Below are 23,353 nucleotides of genomic sequence, written 5' to 3'. Positions count from 1 at the left end.
TTATTTTTTAATATATAAGTAAGATTTAACAAATCAAAATAAACTATGATCGACATTCCACCTGTGATCAAATCTAGTCCTTCATGGTCTGCTGTCTCATCTCACTGTAGGCTTTTTTTTTTAACAGTTAAGATTTGTTAGCCTGATCTCAACTTTAACAACTTCTGAAACTCATGTGTTAAGTTACAGCCATAATAGGATACAGCTGCACACGGGTGAGTTTCTAAGTCATGATTTTTCTGTTTAAATGATACGGTTTTACTGATTATGTGCTACAGATTGATTTAAGAAATGTAAGACAACTTTAGAAGACTTTCATAAAAGAATCTTCTGTATTTAATACATTTCATATTGAAGTTTTAACCCCAAAGGCTCTCACTTCTTTTCGCCTATGTTCAAATGCTCATGTAAGTTTAGTCTGTCAAGGTAGTTAAAACAATCTTATTTTAAAAGAAAAAGGAAAAAAAGATTCTTATTGAAAGTTTAATATTGACAAAATAGTCAATTATTACACTCCCTGTGGTTCTCTGTATTCTTTCTTTGCTGTCCATGGAATGCTGTCTGAATTATGGTTTCGCTTTTTTTTTTCCTACTGCGTTGATAATCAGTTGATCCCTATTTTGATTTCATCCCGTTAGGCAGCTGTGGGAACCTGTCACTGAGTCACCACTCCTTTGGCACTCATAGCCTATACAATGTAGTTTACATTTCTCTTGTACATTATGAGTTACAGCTTTGCTGGCATGTTTTTGTCCACACCTGAGGTGGAAGTCCCAGGAGGGCAAAGCCATATCTTGCTCTTCCATGTGCCCTCCCTAGCAGGTGCACAAAAGACGTTTTTTGGTTGCTGATTGGTTGGTTTTCTCCCTCACAAGAAAGAAGGAAGATTTTTCCTATTGTCAGGTGTTCTCCTTTACTATAAAATAAACTGTACCTTCTAAAACAAAATCCACTGACACCTTAATCACAGCTTAATTGCATGCAAGGTAAAACTGACAGCCAAATGAAACAGTATGGAGGAAGAAGGGGCTCCGGAAATTAACACAGCCACCTCAGACAATTTGCCCAGAGCACTGTCTTGGGTTGGCCATGGTAGAGCACCCTAAATCATTCTATACACCACATTGGCACAGTAATTTAGATTGCCAGTCCTTATAGTCATCTTCAGGGTCTAACCTCAACTGTGGGTCACCAAAGACTGTGTGTGCACCATGCGCTTTAGGTCAAAACTCTATCTATGCCTTGAACTTGTACATAAACCCTAGTTAGATAGCTATTTCAGAGTCGTGAAGGGCTTTCTTATAATGACTTTTCCTAGGCAGAGTACATTGTAAGCCTAAAGGCACATTTGCACAGATTGATCATTTTAACTAAACAGAATTGGTCAACAAACAACCAGTGTTTGCTTTATTTTTTTAATCTTTGATTAGTTATCTAAAATCAACAGTCCTACAAAGTCTCCTAAATACAGTGTAATGTCAGTGCCTGATGGAACATGGGAAAGACGTATACTTCCTGATTGGTTAAATAGATTACATCAGGTTTTTATTTTATGTAGTTTTTGTGATTGGATGACATCATCTGACCATGGTACATGTATAAACTACACATGGAAACTGAGGCATGCTGATGCTGTTAAATTCTGGTACACTTAATGATCTTTTATTTTATTTTGTCTTTGTGATCCCTTTCTTGCTCCTTCATATTCTCTCCCCTTTGCCTTCTTAAAAAAAAATTACCCAGTACTTCCAAAGATATAAAAAAGAAGTGTCACTGGGGCGCCTGGGTGGCTCAGTTGTTAAGCGTCTGCCTTCGGCTCAGGTCATGATCCCAGGGTCCTGGGCTCGAGCCCCACATTGGGCTCGCTGCTCGGCGAGAAGCCTGCTTCTCCTTCTCCCACTCCCCCTGCTTGTATTCCCTCTTTCACTGTGTCTCTCTTTGTCAAATAAATAAATAAAATCTTTAAAAGAAAAAAAGAAATGTCACTTAGATTTCCCCCCAAATCATTTACAGTTCAGCAATTTTAAATTTTGAAGGTGAAAATTAAACCAAAAAGAATGAGATACTTTTTGCATATTTTGGACAATATCCCAAGAGGTTAACTTTGTAAAACAACCCAAAGGATAATTCCCTCAAGAAAAGTATTCAGGGAAGCGCATGGGACCAGAGCAGAAGAAAAGATAAAGCAAACGAAAGGAGAAACAAAACCAGCTTTCCAGCTGCTGGAAGAGCTAGGTGCTGACTCTCGAACATTTTACTAAAAGAAAGTTCCTCTCCTGGAACAAAGTAAGACTCCAAGCTGTCTCAGTCCTTCAGTGTAGCTGTAGCTATCTTTGAAAAAGTATCTACACATAAGAAAAAGGGACCCAAGATTCCTGCAAGTTGTACCTGACCTGACACGCAAGCCGTGTCAGCAAGATTCCATTAGCCTGAACAAAACCTCGCAGGGCCTGAAGATGGCTATAAATGATTAGACAACTAGGTCTTGGTCAGTGTCCTGGAGTTTACCAAGCCAACCACAAGACCCAAAGATACCCCATTTTACAACCCATTTGGCACGAATCATAAATTGGCATCACACCTTTAGCCTGCCCCCTAAATTATTTGGGGGTCCTTTTTCTATTTTTACTCAAAAAAAAAAATCTAGGAAATCACATTTGGCAAGAATATGTTGTACATGATCGAATTGCTAGAATAGAAAATACTAATTAACTTTATTTTAAAATATCACCTGCTAAGGCTAATTTAAAGATTATATTAAAATATTCCATAACATAAATCCATCTGTTTGGAGGCAGAGAATCAATTTGAAAATATGTTAATCATCTTGAAAGCCTTTTAATGATTTATCTTAAATGGTAGCCTTTCCAATTTGTCTTTAACTGTTTTGGCAAGGGGTATTTTACACAGCTAGAATTTTTTCTCTGTAAGGCAAAAAGAAAGTGGTTCTTTTTTTCTGGATAGATTTATAACATACTTTTAAGAGCCCTTTTTGCTGACAAATGACTCTCATGTAGGACTAATCTCATATTAAGTAATTGAACTGGGCAAGGAACTATAATGTTTCTATTTTCCTGAAGCATAAGCAGTCATTAAACATTAATTTTAAATAAAAGTTAGCTCCTTTCATTGTTTCTGCTACAAGCAGTTGCCTTTAGCATCCATTAGAAAGAGAATAATTTGGACAAACATCCCTATTTCCAGATTTTGAGATGTAGCATTTCATCCATTTACTTTCTGGCTATTATGAAGCTTTGACTTTATTAGTGAATAATATCAAAAGAGCCTTCTCTTTTCCATCTCTGAACTCTTTACATATTTTGGAAGTAAATAGCACAACGTGTAAAATTAGAGAATTTTCAGATGTGTAGACTTTTTTAAAATGTTTAACGATATGGTTTCCAATCCAGGAACAGTTTCAAAGATGCAATATGCAAGCATATAATCATGCCATTTCCTTTCTTCCTTCACCTTCTTTAACCACAAATAGCTAACACTCTCGTGTTTACTATGTGTAAAGCTCTATTCTGAGCATTTCCCATTTAAGCCTTACAGAAATTCTGTATAGGAAGTACTGCATTTACAGATAGAACTGGAGCAGTTAGGTAGGTATCTTACAGTGGTAAAGACAGGATTCAAACCCAGGCATTCTGGCTCCAGATTCCTTGCTTTTAACTACTAAGTAAATTGCCTGCTGGTTGATAAAAGGTAGAGAGACAAGATGCGGTACACATGTTACTGTGTTTGAACCAGTGACTGTATTTGAGGACTCTTCTATAACATACTCTATAATCCATGGGGCATTTACATTCTGTACATCTCAGAATGCCCATATGAAAACATAAATCATGTGTCCCTATTGGCATCTTTATCGCATCCAATCCATGAAAATGACAAGCTCTGAATTTGTAGGATAAAAGCCCTCTGAGTATCCAGTTATTGATGATCTTGTCTGAAGGGGCTTTGTGCTCCTTCCAGGCTGCAAAATGAGACTTCCCTTGTTTGTCTCATCCCCTACCCACTTCTCATAGATTTTTATTCCCGAACTCCTCCCAGAAACTTTCTCCTTGGGGTCACCCAGATCTATAAGAGCACCCATACATTCTCTCCCAGTGTCTGGGCCCTGCCTCTTGGATGGAGCCACCACAAGCAGCACAGCACCTTAGGCAAAGACAAAGGGCAAGGGACTCTGCTCCTGCCATTCTTACCCACTCAGGTAAAGCTAGGGCACTAGGACAGTGGGCTTAATTTCCAGTTATTAGAAGCTAACTCCCCTTATCCTGTCTCCTGTCAAATCATACCCCTTTCCTATGCCCCTCTTACACAATTCCTTGGCTGAGGCATTACTAGTATTCTTACTCTTTTTGTCAAGCCATCCTTACTCCTTTGGGAGAACAACTTCTCTCGTATCATGGTCTAGATCTCATTCTTCTGAAGTGGCTCAGGTTAGGCCTTCCTCCAGGGCAGATTTTTCCTGAATTTTTCAGCCCACATTCATTTGCTTTCCCCCCTGAATTGATTTAAGTACTGTGCCATAAATTTTTAGGTTTTATATATTACTTTAAAATCATCTCTGTTCTACAATGTAGCACTCTAATATTTTCTTCACTAATTATATTATGCATATATTATGTCTGCAATCAGTAAATGTTTATGGGAAGAAGCCTGTTTTGAACTTCTTTTTTTTTTTTTACTTCATATCATCAAGGTCAGGGTCATCAGATAAACCATGCCAGTGCCACAATGCTGGTTAATTATGGTGTTCTGTTCCATTAATTCCAGAAGCTACTTTCATATCCTTTTCAACATGCTGTTTCAGAGAGTCAACATAAATGGATTAGGGTTGGCACTCCAAGATAAAATTACTCACGATCTCCATTCAGGATTTTCCTAAACCCTAGTTATTATGAAAATAAAGACCTAGCTAGAAAGTGACAAACAATCATATGTCTACTCTGACCAGGCTTGATCTTTCTGCACCTACTCCACCATCTCCAGCTGAGGCATGGCTGCCACCACCACATCCATGTTGTGTGAGCACCATGGTGGTTCATACATGAAACTTCCTATTCGAGAAGGAAGTCTCAACCCCTCCAGGAATCATAATGACTTCACTTACCTTCTACACATTCATTCAGTTGCACTCAAATGGTTCAGAAATGTGGTTTTCTTATATTCCAAGTGAATTCAACAGTTGCTTGTAGGTGAATAGCCCTGTGCTGGGTACCAAGGAGGCTAGAGAGAAAAAAGAACCAGAGTCCCTGCCCTCCAGATTCTCACAGTCTGCTGTGAGTTAAGTAATAGAAAACTGTATTTTGTAAGATGAATTGTTATCACAAGGCATTTCATTCCTCTGGCCAGAAAGAAGTCCAGCCAAGTCTGACTTGATCAATTTAGCCTGGAACACCACATCCATTTCATTAGCATGGTTTAGAGGAGATTAAGTGCTAAGACACAGGACCACTAATGGAATGAGAGCTCAGAAAAGGAGATTCATGTGGGCTGGAACCCGTGAGTAAGGCATGATGGAATAGATGGTATTTCCCCTGAAGTTTGGGAGTAAATTGGATGGATAGAGGGGAGGGGCAGAAACAGCACTCCTGGGAGAACTTGAACCAAGGTATAGGTAAAAAAAAAAAAAAAGTATATATTCAGGGACAAGTAAAGATACTGCTTTGCTGAAGCTGATCGAGGATTTCTGAGAAGGTCAAAGGTTGGATGGTCAAGGTATTCCGCATTGTTGGATGTCTTCACTGGTCAGCTGCCTTTTGTGAAAGCCTTAATGCTCACCTTTTTATAATCAAAAAGAAAACTTGAGACAGAGAATAACAAAAACCTCATTCAGGAGAGATTTGTTTGGGGATTGAATTACCACTCTCAAAACTCTCTCACATTCAAATTTCAAAACACAGTGACGAAGTAACTACACTAATGCCTATAAACTACTTTGCAAATTGTCCTGTTGATACACAAAATATTCAAAACTGCTAAAGAGGTTTGTGTTAGTCAGCTCAGGCTACTGCAACAAAATACCATAGACTGGGTGGCTTAAATAACAGAAATTTATTTTCTCACAGTTCTGAAGGCAGGGAAGTCCAAGTTCAAGTTGTCAGCACATTTGCTTCCTGGTGATAGACCTCTTCCTGGCTTGCAAATGGCTGCCTTCTTGCTATATATTCACATGGCCAAGAGAGGCAGCTCTGGTGTCTCTGTCTGTTCTTATAAGGGCACTAATACCATCATGAGAGCCCCAGCCCCATGACCTCATCTAAACCTAATTACCTCCCAAAGACCCCATCTTCTAGTACCATCATCCTGTGGGTTAGGGCTTCAACATATGAATTGGGGGGTAGGGGACAGAGGGGAGAGGTAGGAGTCACAAAAATTTAGTCCATATCAGGATCAATCACTTGTGTCTGAGAAAGCAATTTGGGGAAATGCAATGGATTAAGAAGTTTGATGAGCAAAGTAAATTCAGAGGTTAAATTGTTTTCTTTCTCTAGATGTTATAAACTGATAGAAGTCACAAAAATGAACTGGATTTCATGCTGTTATTCTTAGGATCTCCCCAACAATTCTCTCTCTCTCTACTTCCTCCCACATCCCTAGTCTCAGCCATTTGATATTCTACTTCTTTATAGTAATTTTACCAGTTTAACATCAGTTACCTTGATAAAGGTAAGACCACCAGATGACTTGTGGGTGTTAATCCCTGAACTAGGAGGGCTCTTCAGCTTGTCCTGACTCCAGCATCAGGCAAATTGTTAGCCACCTGCTTTCTCCCAGTTTCCAGCTACAGATGCATTACCTCTTTCATGTTGTGTCCAGGTTCACTATGGATGACCAATTTATCTTGTCCTGGCTGTGGATAAATCCCTTTTACTTTAGTGTCCATCGAGACAAAATAAAAACTTTTTTAAAAAGAACTTTACTAAACTTTGAGAGAACTAATGCATAACCAAAAAGGATATGTTCCAGACTATAGCTCCCTGACATTAAGGTGGAAGGCACAATCACGCAGAGAGACTTGACCTGTACTTTTGCTTATGTCCCTCTGCCCAGAAAGCCAGTCCAAGCCCTTCTTCAGTCTTTTGTCATTTCCTCTTGTTCCTCTTGTTTTCCTCCTCTAGTCATCTTTACTTGAAGAGAGGGACTAGAGTGGGAGGCCTAGTCACAGCCCTTTCTGAGGCATAAAATCAGTGAGCATTTACACCATTGCTTTAAAGCAAAGTGTTGACTGGAGATCGGTTATCAGTATACCTGTTCACATGGACAGAGACCACTCATTCAATGGGACAGTTCCAAGCTGGAAACATGTCATATCACTTGTATGAAAATATACAAATATTGACCTTTGCTTATTTGACTTTGTCAAGAACAGGTGTCCAAAAAATGGCCCCTGGGAAAACATAGGTGAAGTAATTCTTGAGGAGAGCCTCATATTGCCAACAGCCTCACAAATGCAGCACATTTCTTATACTTTGATGATATTCAAACACTCCACTAATATTTATTATGCTCCTACCATGTTCCAGATACTGTGGGAAAAATGATATAATTCTTCCTCGCAAGAGCACCATCTCCAGTAGAGTAGACACACATGAAAACAACTTAAATTCTGTAATAATTAGGGAATGTCTTGGAATGAACAAAGAGCATGGACTGTGCATTCAGACAGCAGTAGGTTGAAGATTCCAGGTCTAAGACTTTGTAGCTGTGTGATTATACCTTGAGCATCTTTAATTTCTAATCTGTAAGTTGTGGATGATAATACCCATTTCTAGGGGATATTGTAAAAATTAAATGAGAAAATGCATAGTGCCTGGAATATAATAGATAGATTTAATAAAGGAGATGAAAATAACAACTTGTTCCTACAACAAGGCTTCTCAAGCTTCAAAGCACATCAGATTGCCTGAGAACCTTATTAAAAATGCAGATTCTGGTTCAGTAGGCCTGGGGTGGGGCCTGAAATCCTACATTTCTAACAAGTCCCTTGGTGATATCCGGGCTGCTTCTTCAAGCACTGCAGTTTCTGTATCAAGGGTTTAGTGATTATTTTATTTTTGTTTTTATTTTTAAGTAGCTGATGCTGGAGGTTAATCTTAAAAGATGAGTAGGCCATCTAGGAAGACAATAGTCAGTGGAGAAAAGGGCATTCTACGTGTAGGAATGGAAGTAAAGGGCTTGCCAGTAGCATAGAAATCATGGAAGTATATGAAGCCTGGAAGGTGACCTGAGGAGAGAAATATGGAATGAGAAAGCGCATCAAGACATAGGGTCTTCTATGCGTTGCCAAGGAGTTATTTATCTTGTAGGTAATGAAGAACTCACAGAAGGATTTTATGAGTGATTTGATGAGCTATGAGATTTAGATTACCTGGGAAATAATTGGAGGATATGTTGGATAGGAGAATAATGGAATTCAGGAGGATATTGTTGTATATTTGGTGAGATATGAACCACTGAAGCAATGGCAGTATGAATTGGTGAAAGGAAGTGAGAGGGCGCCTGGGTGGCTCAGTTGGTTAAGCGACTGCCTTCGGCTCAGGTCATGATCCTGGAGTCCCGGGATCGAGTCCCACATCGGGCTCCCTGCTCAGCGGGGAGTCTGCTTCTCCCTCTGACCCTCCCTCCCTCATGCTCTCTCTCTCTCTCATTCTCTCTCTCAAAGAAAGAAAGAAAGAAAGAAAGAAAGAAAGAAAGAAAGAAAGAAAGAAAGAGAACTATGGGAGGCATCAGGATATAGAATTGATAAAACTTGGGCATTAATTATTAGGAAGGAAAGAGGACATGAAGTTTAAGGTTCCTGCCAGGTTTCCGATTTAGGTGACTGGGTAGGTGATAATATTACTTTCTAAGTAATTCAGGAGGAAGAGAAGAGTTTATGGGAAAGAAAATGAGTTGAGCTCAGGAAATGTTGAATTTGTGTCACATCTAACAAAGAAGTATCTATTAACAAAGTTGAAGTTATAGTAGAAGGGTGTGGAAACTGTCAGCTTATATTATGGTGGATGGAGTAATGGAGATAAGTTATGTCATTTAAGGAGAATGGCAGAAAGAGAGCAAGAAAAGACATTTATTCAAATCAACATGAGGGGTGAGCAGAGGAAGAGAAACCCACACAAGAATTTGAGAGGAAATAATTAAAAATAGAAAAGCAGAATCAGGACAAATACTGTCAGAAAAGCCTAGGGGTATGAGAGTTTCTAGAAGAAACTGATCAGCTGTGTAAAAATGCAGCTAGAGGTCAAACACAAAGACTGAAAATTAGGAATTGGTGATATTTGCCATAACAGTTTCTGTGGAATAAAGTGTAGAAGAAAGTCAGATTGTGGAGGGTTAAAAATGAATGGAAGATAAGGAAGCAGAGATAGTGATATAAAATATTTTTTCTAGCAGTTTCTCCACAATAGGATAATATTAATAACTAGTAGTCCAATATAGTCCCAAGGGTATTTCATTTAATTGATGGACTGATTGATTCATTTATTCATTATCTAAAGCATACTTTTGACTGCTGAGAAGGTGTGAATAAAAATAGGAGGTGAAGAGAATGACTACTAGAACAATGCCATTTGAGACTGGAAAAAATAACATGGAACTGGGCACTTGTGCTGATGGGTCGCTAGATGTGGGGATGGATATCACATGCTTGGTAGCCCAAATCTGTTCTGAAATAAGGAAGCAGGATCACTGGCTGAGCACTGAAGTGCAACTGCTCCTAGGGACTAAACTGTGTAATGAGGCATCTCTTCAAACCTGTGCTTTTCTTCAGCAGAACTTGAGCTTCTGCTTGCATTTTCTTTGACATTGTCCATGAACCTTGTTGTTGCTACTTCAAAAATATAAAGGAGCATGTGTTTTTTAAATAGAGCATCCTCTGATATACTGATCTTTGGAATTCCAAATAACAAGCTGGCCCTCTTCCCTCTGCACTCCATTCATCTGGTTTTCCAGTCGACAAGAGGAGATAGAGATAGAAAGATGGATTGTGTGTGTGCATGTACATACGTTGTACTCTTTAGAGGTGATGACATGCATAGGACTATCAAAGAAGTCTTCCAAGGTTGCAGAATGAAAAATTTGAAAACTGCTACTTTTATTCATGTAGAATTCTACCTAGTACATACCTCTGAACTCTTTAATCCACATAGCTTTACATGCCAAAATTCTCATGTTCATTTCACCTAGGCAATCATGAGTCTTCATCTTCCTATGCCAGTTCTCAGCTAAAATTCATTCAACAATGAACTAACTTAAAATAGCAGGCTAATATGCCTTGTTGACTATCAGAGCAAAGGCTGGCTTTGGTTTTAGGTTTCAATCTTTAGGACATCCTGCTGAATTCTGGAGATCACCTGCAAGTAGAAATGCAAGTCAACCAGCTCAAAAATCCTTGTTTTCTTGGAGTTGGGCAGCAGGGGAAGATGGGAAGCAGAAATACAGTTTAGGATATAAAAATTATATTTTGAAATGCGTCAACTGATAGAAAATATTATTAAATATTTTTGAATGAATGAAAAACTCTGTAATGACCAATGTCACCTTGACCATTTCAACATGTACTTTTTAGTTAATTCAATTATCCCCTCTGACAGTCTTACCTTTTCCCAGTTTTTTTTTCCAAAACACTTCTTAAATACTGAACACTACAGTTTTAAAATATACACAGGCATCTAATTCCTTAGGCATCTTGAGAATTTGCCTGAACTATACACTGTGAAGCTGATCCGTGACCTAGGAATGAGGTAAAGGAGCCAGGTGCTCTAGTAAACAGCTTAGAAAGTGGTTATGCGTTGTTTTTGCCTCCAGGTCAAACTCTGTGACTTTCTTGACACCCTGAAAAATATTAAAGCCCAACATTTTGAAGAACAGTTAGGAATGTTTTTAGGAGGCCAAAGGGCATAGACACCATGTTATGCAAAGAATGGAAGAACAAAAACAATTTAATCTAGAACTTTGAGGAAGGCTGAGAGTTGTTTGTTTTAGTATACTCTCAGATACATGTGAGAGACACCAGTTCAAAATGATTAAAGGAAAAAGCAGGTGTGTTGGCTCAGGGGCTCAAAGTATGCCGTCAGAACTTAGTCTTTCTTTCTGCATCTCTTGGTTCTACCCTTCTCTCCGTTGGCTTTCTTCTCAGCCAAGTTTCCCCCTTGCTTCGACTGTGCCACACTTACCTCCTATTACCCCAGCAACCCTAGGGAAAAAGGAGAATCTCATCTTCAAACATTTCCAACAGAAGTCCTGGACGTATTCATTGGTTCTAAATGACTTGGCTTTGGTCAAAGCCCCATCCCTCAACCCTGGAGAGGACATGGTTGAAGGAAAGATGATTGTTTAAGGAAAACCTTTGTGCTGTTCCCAGGCAGGCAAAAACAACAGATGTCCTATATTGCCTTTGTGCAAGCGGTGGACTCTCATGTGGATAAGGGTATAAACTTCTGTGAGGCCCCAGAAATGAGAAAAAGACGATTTGCATGAACCTCACAGGAAAGCAGATTTCAGCTTCCTCCCAAGAAGGATCTTTTCACAATAGGTAGAACCATTAGGAGTTGAAATGGGCTGCCTCAAGGTGTGCCAAGTACCAGGTCCTTCCATTTGTTCAGGTATAAACCAGATAGGCAGCTGTCAATAGTGTTGTGTAAAGAATTCCTACATTAGGCAGAGCTTTGCCTGCATGACCTGAAAGGTCTCTTTTGATGCTACAATTCTATTATCCTTGTTAATTTCCACAATTCAATTTGCAGTACAGGATAAACAAACCAACCAAATTTGATCTGAAACTTCTGCAGGCTATCATAGGTCATTTAATCTAAACCACATGGCTATAGCCATTACTCTGTTTTCTGAAGTCATCTAACAGACGTGGTCCTTAACAAGGTCTCCATGTTATTAGTTTCACTTATGGCTTTTTCCAGCCTCCTGCTTATTACACAATTGCTTTTCATTCGCCTTTAGATTGGCATGGAGAAGACCATGAAAGAGTTTTCTTCTTTCTGCCTTTCTCTTCTTAAATCTTATAATAGGTGGGTCCCAATTAAAATCACATTGTTTATATTTTTACCTCCAAATTTTGCTTTTCTTGGCAGGTTCAAGAATCTATGAGAGGGCGCCTGGGTGGCTCAGTTGGTTAAGTGACTGCCTTCGGCTCAGGTCATGATCCTGGAGTCCCGGGATCGAGTCCCGCATCGGGCTCCCTGCTCAGCAGGGAGTCTGCTTCTCCCTCTGACCCTCTTCCCTCTCGTGCTTTCTATCCCTCATTCTCTCTCTCTCTCAAATAAATAAATAAAATCTTTTAAAAAAAATCTATGAGAAATAGGAGCAGGGGCCATGGATAACCATAGCTCTAAACTTTACTGAGGCAAATTTTCAAAGAAGAAAGAGTGAGATTTTTGAATTTTTGATATTAAAAATTAATTTATAAACTAAGTTTAATATATTGCAATATTGTTAGAGTTAGGGTACCAAACCACTTGAACCATACTCATGAAGAAATAAACACATTTGTATTAAACAGGATTTTCTTCTTTCACAACTGAAAGCACTCCCTTCCACCATATACATATATACTCTGTTCTGCTTAAACTAGAAATGACATGTTACACAATCCAGCCTGCAAATAAAATTTAGTTTTTGCCAGAGTACATCCATCCTTAATAACCGATTATGTTTTTTATGTTTTTCAGTGAATGTTGTGTCAATGCTACAGGAATTTTGGGAAAGCAAGCAGCAGCAGAGAGCTCCATTCCCAAGTGAAGGCGTGGTGGTCTATGAGTCGTTGCCATCTCCTGGACCTCCCTTTGTGAGTTATGTGACCCTCCCAGGGGGAAGCTGTTTTGGCAACTTTCAGGTAAGAAACAACCGTAAATTGGTCAGTAAAAGTTAACTGGGTTAAAATAGAGTAAGTCTTTTTATAAAACGGTAACATTATAAGCTTTCTTGGTTGTAGTGAAAAGAAAGTTGTGTTGCATTCCATTAAAATGGAAGTGTTTTATATTAGAGTGTCCCCTGATATTTCTTTATGGAAAATTAATTTTATATCACTTTATTTGCCCGATAGCTGCTGCCTTCCCTCAAAATATTTTGAAATAAACCATAAAGAACAAAGAAACTTCTATAAAGTCTCCCATCAGGGCCCTTCCATCAGTAGAAAGTCTTCACTTCCTTGAATTTTGAATCAAATCCTAATCAATCTACTGTACACCAAAGCATGAACCAACAGCAAAGTTTGAGACTCACAGGTTTTGGGTTCAGGCACGCGTGCTAAGCTCAAGTTCTGCCTCTGAATAACTGTATATAATTGGGACACTTATTTAACTTCTTGATTTCCCTGACTTTGAAATGGGGAATAATATCCATGGTGTTAGTGGAAAGTCATGAGATATATATGCAATGTATTTATCTGGCACGTACTAGGTATTCCAATTATTTTTTTTTGATAATTATTATAAAGACTCTTCTAGTTGGTTAAATCTTTATCATGTCTATGATAGGGTAATAATGATACATTTCTAGTTGTATACCAACTCACACAAAAACATTGTCTATATTAACCATCAACATCTGATTGTCCAGTGTATATGACATATATTCATTCAGTGACTAGGAAATATCAAGCATTGGGCCAACTAATGAGAATATAGCCCATACCTTGAGGAAATCAGTGTGCAAAAAAATTAGAGTAATTAAATAGAGTTATATTTGAGGGTCAATGAAAGCATAAAGAAGAAACTTCTCAGTTTATAAGTACTCCTTTAGTGCAGTAAGCTATCTCTCAATTTTCAATAACTGGCAAAAATGCCTTGTTTATATTTTATGGACAATATGCTCAACAAGCATTCAAGTGTCCCTCATAGATTTGACAACAGAAGCAAATTTTCAGTGTATCTCTTGGTAGTGTAAGTCTACAAAACTTAATGTCATGTAATTTTTTGGACTAATGTCATGCTTGATATTATTTATATTTCTACTTTTACTCTTCCTTTGAACCTAGTGTGCCTCACTCATTTATTTTATCCTGTTACTGTGTATCTATTACATGTTATTTCAAACCTTTATGAAGTGAGGGGAGAATATAGTTTAATAAATAGACCTACAAACCTATGTCTGACTCAGATAAGTCAAAGGATTCATAGGGAATGCAAGCACAAGCTGAAGTATGCAGTTGAGGGTGTCTTTGCTAGTCAGTATAGGGGACATGACCTTCTTAGCGTAGGGAACAGTATGTGAAAAGGCCTGCCTGCAGCAAGAGAAAACCACCAGCACTTTCAGAATTTGTGAAGCCTGAGTACGTCTATGGCAGGGAAGTGGTAGGAGATGACAGGTTAGGCACTCATATTAAACCATAATGGGTCTTTATGGTCTGCAAAAGAGAATAGGTTTTATTCTATATAAAATCAGAACCCCTGAAGGATTCTGAGCAGGAGACTGATGTATTCAAATATGTTTCAGAAAGATTATTCTGGCAGTAGCATGAGGCTAATTTTAAGGCTAATTAAAGAACTATTTTCAAAACTTCTGGCCCAGCCAGCCACTGAGGTCTTGCTTTCTCCTACCCTGAACACTGATCAGCAATGGACCTCTCTTTGACCTCTGACTAACAACAGTGAATTGCCTGATGAGGGTGATTTGAAAGTGGGTCTAGAAGCCTCAAAACAGAGCTTAATACAGGCTCCTGGGTGGCTCAGTTGGTTAAGCGTGGCCAACTCAGTTTCGGCTCAGGTCACGACCTCAGGATTGTGCGATCAAGCCCTGCATCCAGCTCTGCACTCAGTGGGGAGTCTGCTTGAGATTCTCTCTCTCTCCTTCTGCCCCTCCCCCTGCTCATGACTTGTCTCTGTCTTTCTCAAATAAATAAATAAATAAATAAATAAATAAAATCTTTTTAAAAAAAAGCCAAAAAGCCAAAACAAAACCACTGAGCTTAATATAACCACAGACAGACAAGGATGAGGGGCAGGAGACGGGGAAGAAAGGCAGCCACCGAGGAAGGGGTTTCTTAGTCCATGTGAGCCTGCCAGGTGCATCATCAAGCATTGTAAGGTGAAGCTGGCCGACTCATACAGAGCTGCCATCAGGCTTCCCATTCAGGGGAAGCCTTCTGGGGAAACATACCTACTCAGCCACAGAGCAAGGTCTTGCCAGCCACCTGAATGACTCTCTTTGTGCATGAATGTCAATGGACTAAAGACCACCAAACATTTGAGGAAAACCAAAAACAAAAGAGAAAGGCCAAGTCAAACAAACAAAAGAATATAAATAATTCAAGCCACAGATGACATAAGAGAGGATTCCAGTTAGTATCCTCAGAAAATTGGGGGAGGATATTTATCGAAAGCAGCTATGAAAAAAGGAGAAAGCAGGGAACAAGAAATGTAAAATACGACTGCCAAATTAGAACAATAAAAATAAATAAAAGAAGAGCAAATAGATGAGTGGACATAGGTCACAGCCAAATTAATGGAGATGACAAAATAAAAAATAAATAGTAAAGTAAATCTTTTAGAACAAAGAGCAAAAAGACAAAGAGATGGAAAAAAAAATAATACAGGAGACATGAAGATAAATCCTGGAGGTAAACATTAATAAGAGTTCTAGAAAGAGACAAAGGAAATAGAGGGGAGGAAATAAATAACAGGAGCAATTTTCTTTTTTTTTCCCCCAGATATTTATTTATTTGTTTGTTTGTTTGTTTGTTTATTTATTTATTTAAGGGTGTGGGGAAAGGAGAGCATGAGTCGGGGGAGGGCCAGAGAGTGAGGAAGAGAATCTCAAGCAGACTCCCCACTGAGCTCGGAGCCCCAGGTGGGGCTCGGTCTCACAACCCGGAGATCATGACCTGAGCCGAAACCAAGAGTTAGATGCTTAACCAACTGAGCCACCCAGGTGGCCCAACAGAAACAATTCTCTTCAGTTAAAGAAAAGCACAAGTTTTCATATTGAAATGACCCACCGTATTCCAAACGGATCATGACGAAAGAATCACAGAGCTCCATGGCTGTATGGAACTTAGGGACAACATTCTGCTTAAAAGATGGATGAAGGTGCTTCTTTTGATACTAGATTTATAATCGATCTCTGGTTTGGTTTTTAGTTTTTAATTTTATTTTAATGTAGATTGAATTTTTATGTAAGATAGCTTTGGAGGACCTGATGTAATAGGGCAAAAACTGGCAAACCCAGTCAACAAAACCAAACTATTTTTTTGGGAAAAGATAGGAAAGAAAAGTCTTTGGCATTTCTGAGTAAGAAAAAATGCAAAGCATATACTACACTAAGCATGATAAAAGGAATGCAATTATAGGTGTATGATATAAGAATACTACATAAACAATTATATTAAACAACAGAGAGGAAATTGACTACTTTTTGGGAAGTCTTTGTATTATCTATGAAACTCTTCCATAAGTCTAAAATTATTTCAAAATTAAAAGTTAAAAAAAATCTTCAATGGCTCCCTATTACCTTCTTATTAGCGTCTAAATTCCTTACTCTTTCAGCTTTATCTCCCTGAATTCCTCTTCTGACACTCAGTGCTTCATCCTAACTGTTCCTCATTCATGCCTTTACTTCTTCTAGCTGCTACTTATGTGCATGTTCTGTCTCTATAATAAAACATAAATGTCTCAAGGATAAGGTCTATATCCTTATATCCCTATGACTCCAAACATTGTGCTTTGCATATAGTAAGTGCCCAATAAATTTTGTTGAATGAATAGCTAAATGAATGAATAACAAATCTCAAAAATCAATGGAGTTTATTGTATATAGTCACTATTGATTGATGTACAAAATAGTATGTACTATTATTGTCACTATTGATTGATGTACAAAATAGTGTGTACTATTATATACAATATATCAAATAAGATATTTTACCTAACTGTAAGATGGTGGGCTGGCAAAGAAAAGTCAGGAACATTAAAATCAGGTAATATTACAGGCGCCTGGGTGGCTCAGATGGTTAAGCGTCTGCCTTCGGCTCAGGTCATGATCCCAGCGTCCTGGGATCGAGTCCCGCATCGGGCTCCCTGCTCCTTGGGAGCCTGCTTCTCCCTCTGCCTCTCTCTCTCTCTCTCTCTGTCTCTCATGAATAAATAAATAAAATCTTAAATAAAATAAAATCAGGTAATATTATTATGTTCATATCTGTGGTTTAAAGTCTTGAAGGTGGATTAACTTAAAAATATTGATGTAAAAAAAACATCTAATTCTCTCTGAATTTAATTTGTGCATAGTAACTTTCCTTCTACCCAATATGCATAACCAAGAATAAGCAAGATTTGGCCATTCCCTCACCCAAGTGTGCATTATGTTTGTCTATATGTAATAAATGCACTCATTATAATCTCCTAGAATGTAACATATTTGACAGAGCAGTGAATGGATCTAGAGGATATAAATTTAAGAAATTCAAATTTCCTTGTTTTTGTTTTTGCTTTCACTACCTTGAGAATTATGAATTTCCCAATCATCTCATAAATTTCTACCTAAAATGATAGGACTTCCCCTTGATAGTACATTCAACATCCTCCTTGTGGTCTTTAAAAAATAGAAAACAAAATGAAAAACTGAACTCTTCACCAGGGAGGCCTCTTGGTGATTTCTCTAATCATTTCAGGGTCTCCTTTACCTTATGTTTAAATCATTATATTTTAAAGTTCTCAGGAGGATTGTTAACATCCTTGCTTTAAAAGATGCAGAATTTCCTGAATCAAATGTTTTGAAAATGTGTTTGGGTGATTGGCTGACAAATCTGGCCCCTTAACCCCTTTGACCCTCCAAAATATGATTTGAGAAAGGAAAATCAGGAAGTAAAAAAAGGAGAGAAAATTTCTCCTAAAGCAACGTCCTTACACTTTTCTTTGTTCAGAAACCATCTTAAATGCTATTTTCACCATATAACATTTCATCATGTTTTTGCCAGCAGTTGGCCAGTAAGAGCCTACATGCTCATTCCTGCAATGCCTTTCACATAATCAAATGTCACCCTTGTGCATTGCAAATCATTTCACGATGGATTATTAATGCCAAGACCATGTGCTGAGACATGGAGAAACCATTATGCCAGCAGTAGCCTTCTTACTGAGCCATGGACGTCACCTCCAATGGTGCCAAGTAATTGAAAATACTTGAAGTGGAGTATGGGACTGGATTGAAGGATTAATCCTTCTGGTTTCATGAAAGCTGTAAGAGATTATGCCCATTCATTCTTTAGAAAAATGGTATTCAGACTGAGCTTTAGTTTTCTGATTAATCAAAGGAAAGCAGTCAAAGGCTCTGATGGACACAAACCACTGATTTTATGCAAAGAAACCTCCCACTGAAGTAAATGGGAGGCTTGTGTCCAAGAAGACTAATTAAAGAATTTTCAGTTAGTCTTGACACCACAACCCACAAAAAACAGAGAGCCAGAGGGAAAGAAAGCAGTCATAATCTTGTTTAAGCTATGTCTTCATAAGTTACTACAGTATTAGAAAAAGAGAAGTGAAAATATGATGCATTTTTGAATTTCAAAACAATAAATAAAATGATCGATTGATATTATTTTTCTTTTAGAAAGTTATATTGAAACACATTAGTTCTTATTGTGTCTTTTATAAAAGAAACCATCTTCTAATATTACAGGCATTCAGTAGGAATTCATGCATTTTAGACTTATTTTCTTTATGCCATTCTCGTCTAGGCAGTTAATCCTTCCCTAGCCACATATCATAACCATGAAAACTTGCAGTAATTTCCATTTTTTACAATAAAAGCAACACAAGGGCCATCAGATCAACGTCTGGCTCCCCTCTTGATGAACTCAGAAGGAAAGCCACTCACTGCTTCAGCAGCTGTTTTTGTTTTCAAGTGCAAAAGGAGAACTTATTTGAGTATTTTATTTTATATTTTGATTAAAAGGTTTGTGATTCAAGTTTTGTTTTCCATCCAGTGATGTGGCCTTCCATGTCATCTGCTAGAGTGATTTGGATTAAAGAATTTCATTCTTATTTGGAATAAAAACCAAAAATTCCTTTGAGTGTAGTACTAGACAACACGATTATTTATGTGCATAAGTTAGGATTGAATAAAAAATGTATCCTCTGGATAAAATATTGATGTGATAGCTTGATTTATTTGAAGTGTAGGACACTAATTCATTTGGGTATCATATCTTTTTCATGTAAATATTTTTTGTTGTTAAAATTTCTTCATGGAAAATAAATATAGGTGTTAAATACGGTTTGGGTATTTAGGCTGTTTGTATATTGCCAATATTGCCAAGCAACCCATGGAACTGAGACATTTAATATTACCATAGGCAAGCTGTTATTGATCTTTTTTTTTTTTCTTTTTCAACCAATGCTCGGTGCTGCAAAACACAGCTGCACAGTTGGGAGACGCAAGAGGAACACTCAGAGCAGATGAGCTCCAGGCAAAGCTCTATCTCTAAGAGGCCTTTTCATTTTTATGCCTCTTAATTTTCAGCCCAAAACCTTTGCCTATGAAGATACCTAGAAAAATTACTTTTCCAAGATGAGTACTGTCTAAAAGATAGGACTGTTTGATTTTGTTGTATTTAGTTACTTGAAGCAGTAAGCACATTTCAGCTGTATTAGCAGATATAAAACATGTTTTATACTTCCATGCATTGAATGATTCCTCTCAAAGTCCAGGGAATTAAAAGTATATTTAAATCACAATAAACTAGTTTATAAAATTAAGTTTTTACCAGGAGAGAAGGACTAAAAGAAATTTTTATTAATTCATATACTTGGCTAATTAGAATCGTAAGGCTCTTTTCACTGCTTATTAAATGAGGCCTAGCCTTAACATTCTATGTCCCAAATAGAGATTTGGTTCCTGCCATAAAATTCAGATTGCCCTGCACTAAAGCTGTTTTAATGCCAAGTATTTCTATTTGAAATCATCCATGACCTCTTCTCTGTCTCTAGACTTGTATACCTTGACTCAAATGCACAACACACTATGCAATGTAACTTAACTTCTAAAGGAGGCATTTCCTGGTCGAAATCGCCACGGGAAAGCATCCTGTTTTGCAACTAATGAGACCCAAAGATAGGAAGGTTAGTTATAACCCCTTCCCATTTGAAAGTCATATGTCAAGACTTTAATGACTTGCTCATGAAACTGGGAGTGCATATTGTTTTAATGAGACGTTGTATTTATTCCCCAGTCCCATTCCCTAACTTTAATCTGTGTCTTTTCTTAGCAAGTAAAATGAATAGAGATGCTTGGCCTCCAAAGAGAACAGCAGAGTGCAGTGAAAGGAATGCTTAGGAAGAAAATCCACATGGTAAATAAAGACTTGGGACTATCTTCACAAGATAGTTGTGAAGCTATCACAACTAGTTGATGAGCTTTAGGAAGATGCTGTCTCAGGAGTTGCTGAGTAGGGAAGAAAAGCTGACTCCATCTTTCCCCATTCCCCCCTTCCATCCCTCTCATTGCAATCAGAGCCAAGTCCTTTTACATCAAAGCAACTATAAAAATAAACCAAAACTTTGAGCCCTGATCAATTCATCTTGTCTTCACCTTAACTTGAAAAAAGAAAAAGAAGAAAAGGAAAAAAGGGAAAAGTAAAAACCTCAAGGAGCAAAACACAACATGGTTTTGTAATAGTTACCAGGGACCTTGGTCTAGGTATGTGTGTAGAAAATAGCATTTGTGGCAGAGGTAAATGAGGAGGAGGCCAGGTGGTTTATATTATAAAAATAACATTCTGACCTACCATGTGCATGAAACGTTTCTTTCAGTTGACAGGAACTAGTGAGTTTTCTCTGAAAATTGGACTCCCATACCACTCCCCACCCCCACACCTAGCAAAGACCCCCATTCCCAGCACACACAGAGCTCCAAATTGTTCCCAACATATTTGCAGCCAGCCTGACCTATGGAGAAAGAGACATAATATTAACTTGGGTGACTGAGTTTCAACGGTTGCCCTTTTTCACATCACCATCTGGAAAGAGGGGAAATGCTAATATATCCACAATTAGATAAATTGGAACACATGCAAATGTTCATGCTTAGACCAGGGCAGCCAAGGTCTTAAGGAACTGAGAAGGGGACAATTAGCCGCAAGGCCTGGCTTGCTGCATTCTTTGTGCTGATGCCTTGCTGTCAGGATGAAGCAGAGGTGTTGGTGACACTGACCAGAGCTGGCAGACCATACACAAAAACTCTGCAAGACACTTGCTGAGACTTGAACTCCGACTCACAAAAGCAAAACGTTCCCAACCAACTTGAATGACAGACTTGACAGCCTAAAAGATGTGGGCAAGAATTCTTACCTCTCACAGTGTCAGTTTATTTGGTTTTGTCACCTGCAAAGTCTCAGCTCAGGAGATCCCTTGGGTAAATGTGCTGTTGAGCGAATGCCACCTCAATAACATTGCCCTGCCCTTGACCGCCAGGGGTTGGGGGAGTGGGGACATCATCAGCTTTGAGTTCATATGTACATTCAGTCTGTCACATTTGCTACTTTATTGTTGTTCTTATTCAAAAATAAGAACATTCCTTATAGACTATTTTTCAACTCCTTGGCTACCATTGGTAGTGACTGAGTAAAGTGTGCCTAACTTGGTTTTATACATTTTTTGTGATCTACAAACTTTTTTTTTGATGTCTTTAAAATACAAATATGAAAAATCTTTAGAATTCTTTTAAGATGGAGAAAAGTTACTTAAATGAATCTTGGCATCCAGAAACAGCTTTCAACATGTGTATCCTGCCTATTTTCTAATACTAAACATGGGGAAAATTATTAATCAAATGAAGGCTACCAGGAAAGTAACCGTTCAGAGTATAAATTGTGTCAGCCTAGCTAGAAACTGTTTCTATGGACAAGTAACACACTGTCAATAATTTTAAAATATTTAATAAATAATTAACAATAAAACTAGTTTCCTAGTAGGTATCTCTATTTTTATAACACATACCTGACTACCAAAATTTTATTTTACTTAATTTAAGAACTTCTGTATATCCTCAAAGGTTGATAAGTCACTATTTTATTTCAAGACAATCTACTTGGCCCATGAATTAATCTTGGTTGATTAATTGGCCATTGTACAGTGTCACACTTTGGAAAATTATCATGGAAGAAATAAAAACTGCTGAGCAGAAAAGGAAAATTGAGACCTCACTTAAGTCAGCAGTGCTTATATACTTCCTAAGGGCCTAATTTCAGAACTGTCATAAAGAACATTTTTTTTTTCAACCTGAACACTGCTTTCCTTGATTCTTGGGTAGAGGCAATTTCACTAGTGAGAAATTAACATTTTGATGTTAGCAGAGGTAGATTTATGATCGTGATATTGTGATTTATAGTAAGAAATACATATTTGGTCTTTATCCTGGTCCCTGGCACAGAGCTCCTAAAACCCTTAGAATTTCTTAAGTGGTGAGAATGAAAAAGGTTACACTTAAGTTTATGTTAATGAGGTGGTTTCTGAAAAGCCCCTAATGATGGTTAGGTTGCCAAGGGAACCAATCACATGATTAGAAGGTTAAAAGTTTCAGCCCTAGCATCTGAGCTCCAGGAAAGGAGAGGGACTAAAGATTGACTTAATTGCTGATGGCCAAAGATTTAATCTATCATGTCTATGTTATGAAACCTCCATGAAAATCCTAAGTGTGGGAACTCGGAGAGCCTCTTGGTTGGTGTACATACTGAAGTTCTGAGAGGGTGGTGCACCTGGGAAGGGCATGGTGCTCTGAGCCCCTTCCCACACTTGTGCCTTATGCATCTTTTCCTCTGGCAGTTCCTGAATTCTGTCCCTTTAGAATAAACCAGTAAGCTCATGAGTGAACCATTTTCCTGAGTTCTGTGAGTTGTTCTAGCAAACAATAGAACCAGAGGAGGGGGTCATGGGAATTACTCATTTTTAGCTGGTTGATCAGAAACCCAAGTGACAACCTGGAATTGCTATTGATGTTTGAAGTGGGGGCAGTCTTGTAGGACAGAGCCATAAATCTGTGGGATGTCATGCTATCTCTAGGTAGCTAGTTTAAGAATTATGTTAAATTGTAGGACACCTAGCTGATGTCATAGAATTCGTTTGTGTGAGGCAATTAATTGTGTTGGTAAACAGAGTATAGAAGTGTAGAATGTTATAGTATAGTGGAGGGGAGACTTAACCATTTTCAACCATGAAGACAGTGAAGCTTCTGCTCAGGATCCTTCCAAATCACAATGTCAGTTTTTTAAATTTCATATTGTTCTTCTTAAACAAGGTCCCCCAAATTATGTAAACTTCAGGCCCCACAAAACCTGGTTCTGCCACTGACATTTAGAAATGGGACACAGAAGGGCAGAAGCTAGAGCAGTATTCCTCTGAAA

The 23,353-nt window shown here is 38.1% G+C and overlaps 1 protein-coding gene across 1 annotated transcript in view; it reads left to right on the top strand.

The window, feature by feature from the left end:
• The window catches only part of LIX1 (limb and CNS expressed 1), a 49,668-nt gene that overhangs the window by 5,322 nt on the left and 20,993 nt on the right, over window positions 1-23,353 (top strand). The window contains exon 2 of the mRNA XM_028092039.2: window positions 12,693-12,856. Coding sequence (XP_027947840.1) covers window positions 12,693-12,856 — 164 coding nt within the window. The remainder of the gene's footprint in view (window positions 1-12,692; window positions 12,857-23,353) is intronic.

This window comes from Eumetopias jubatus, unplaced genomic scaffold (assembly GCF_037043125.1).
Source record: "Eumetopias jubatus isolate StellerSeaLion01/CBP00866 unplaced genomic scaffold, mEumJub1_p1.0 scaffold_5, whole genome shotgun sequence".
NCBI lineage: Eukaryota > Metazoa > Chordata > Mammalia > Carnivora > Otariidae > Eumetopias > Eumetopias jubatus.
Note: the sequence above shows the minus strand (reverse complement) of the source record. Positions and strands in the feature narration are given on the sequence as shown.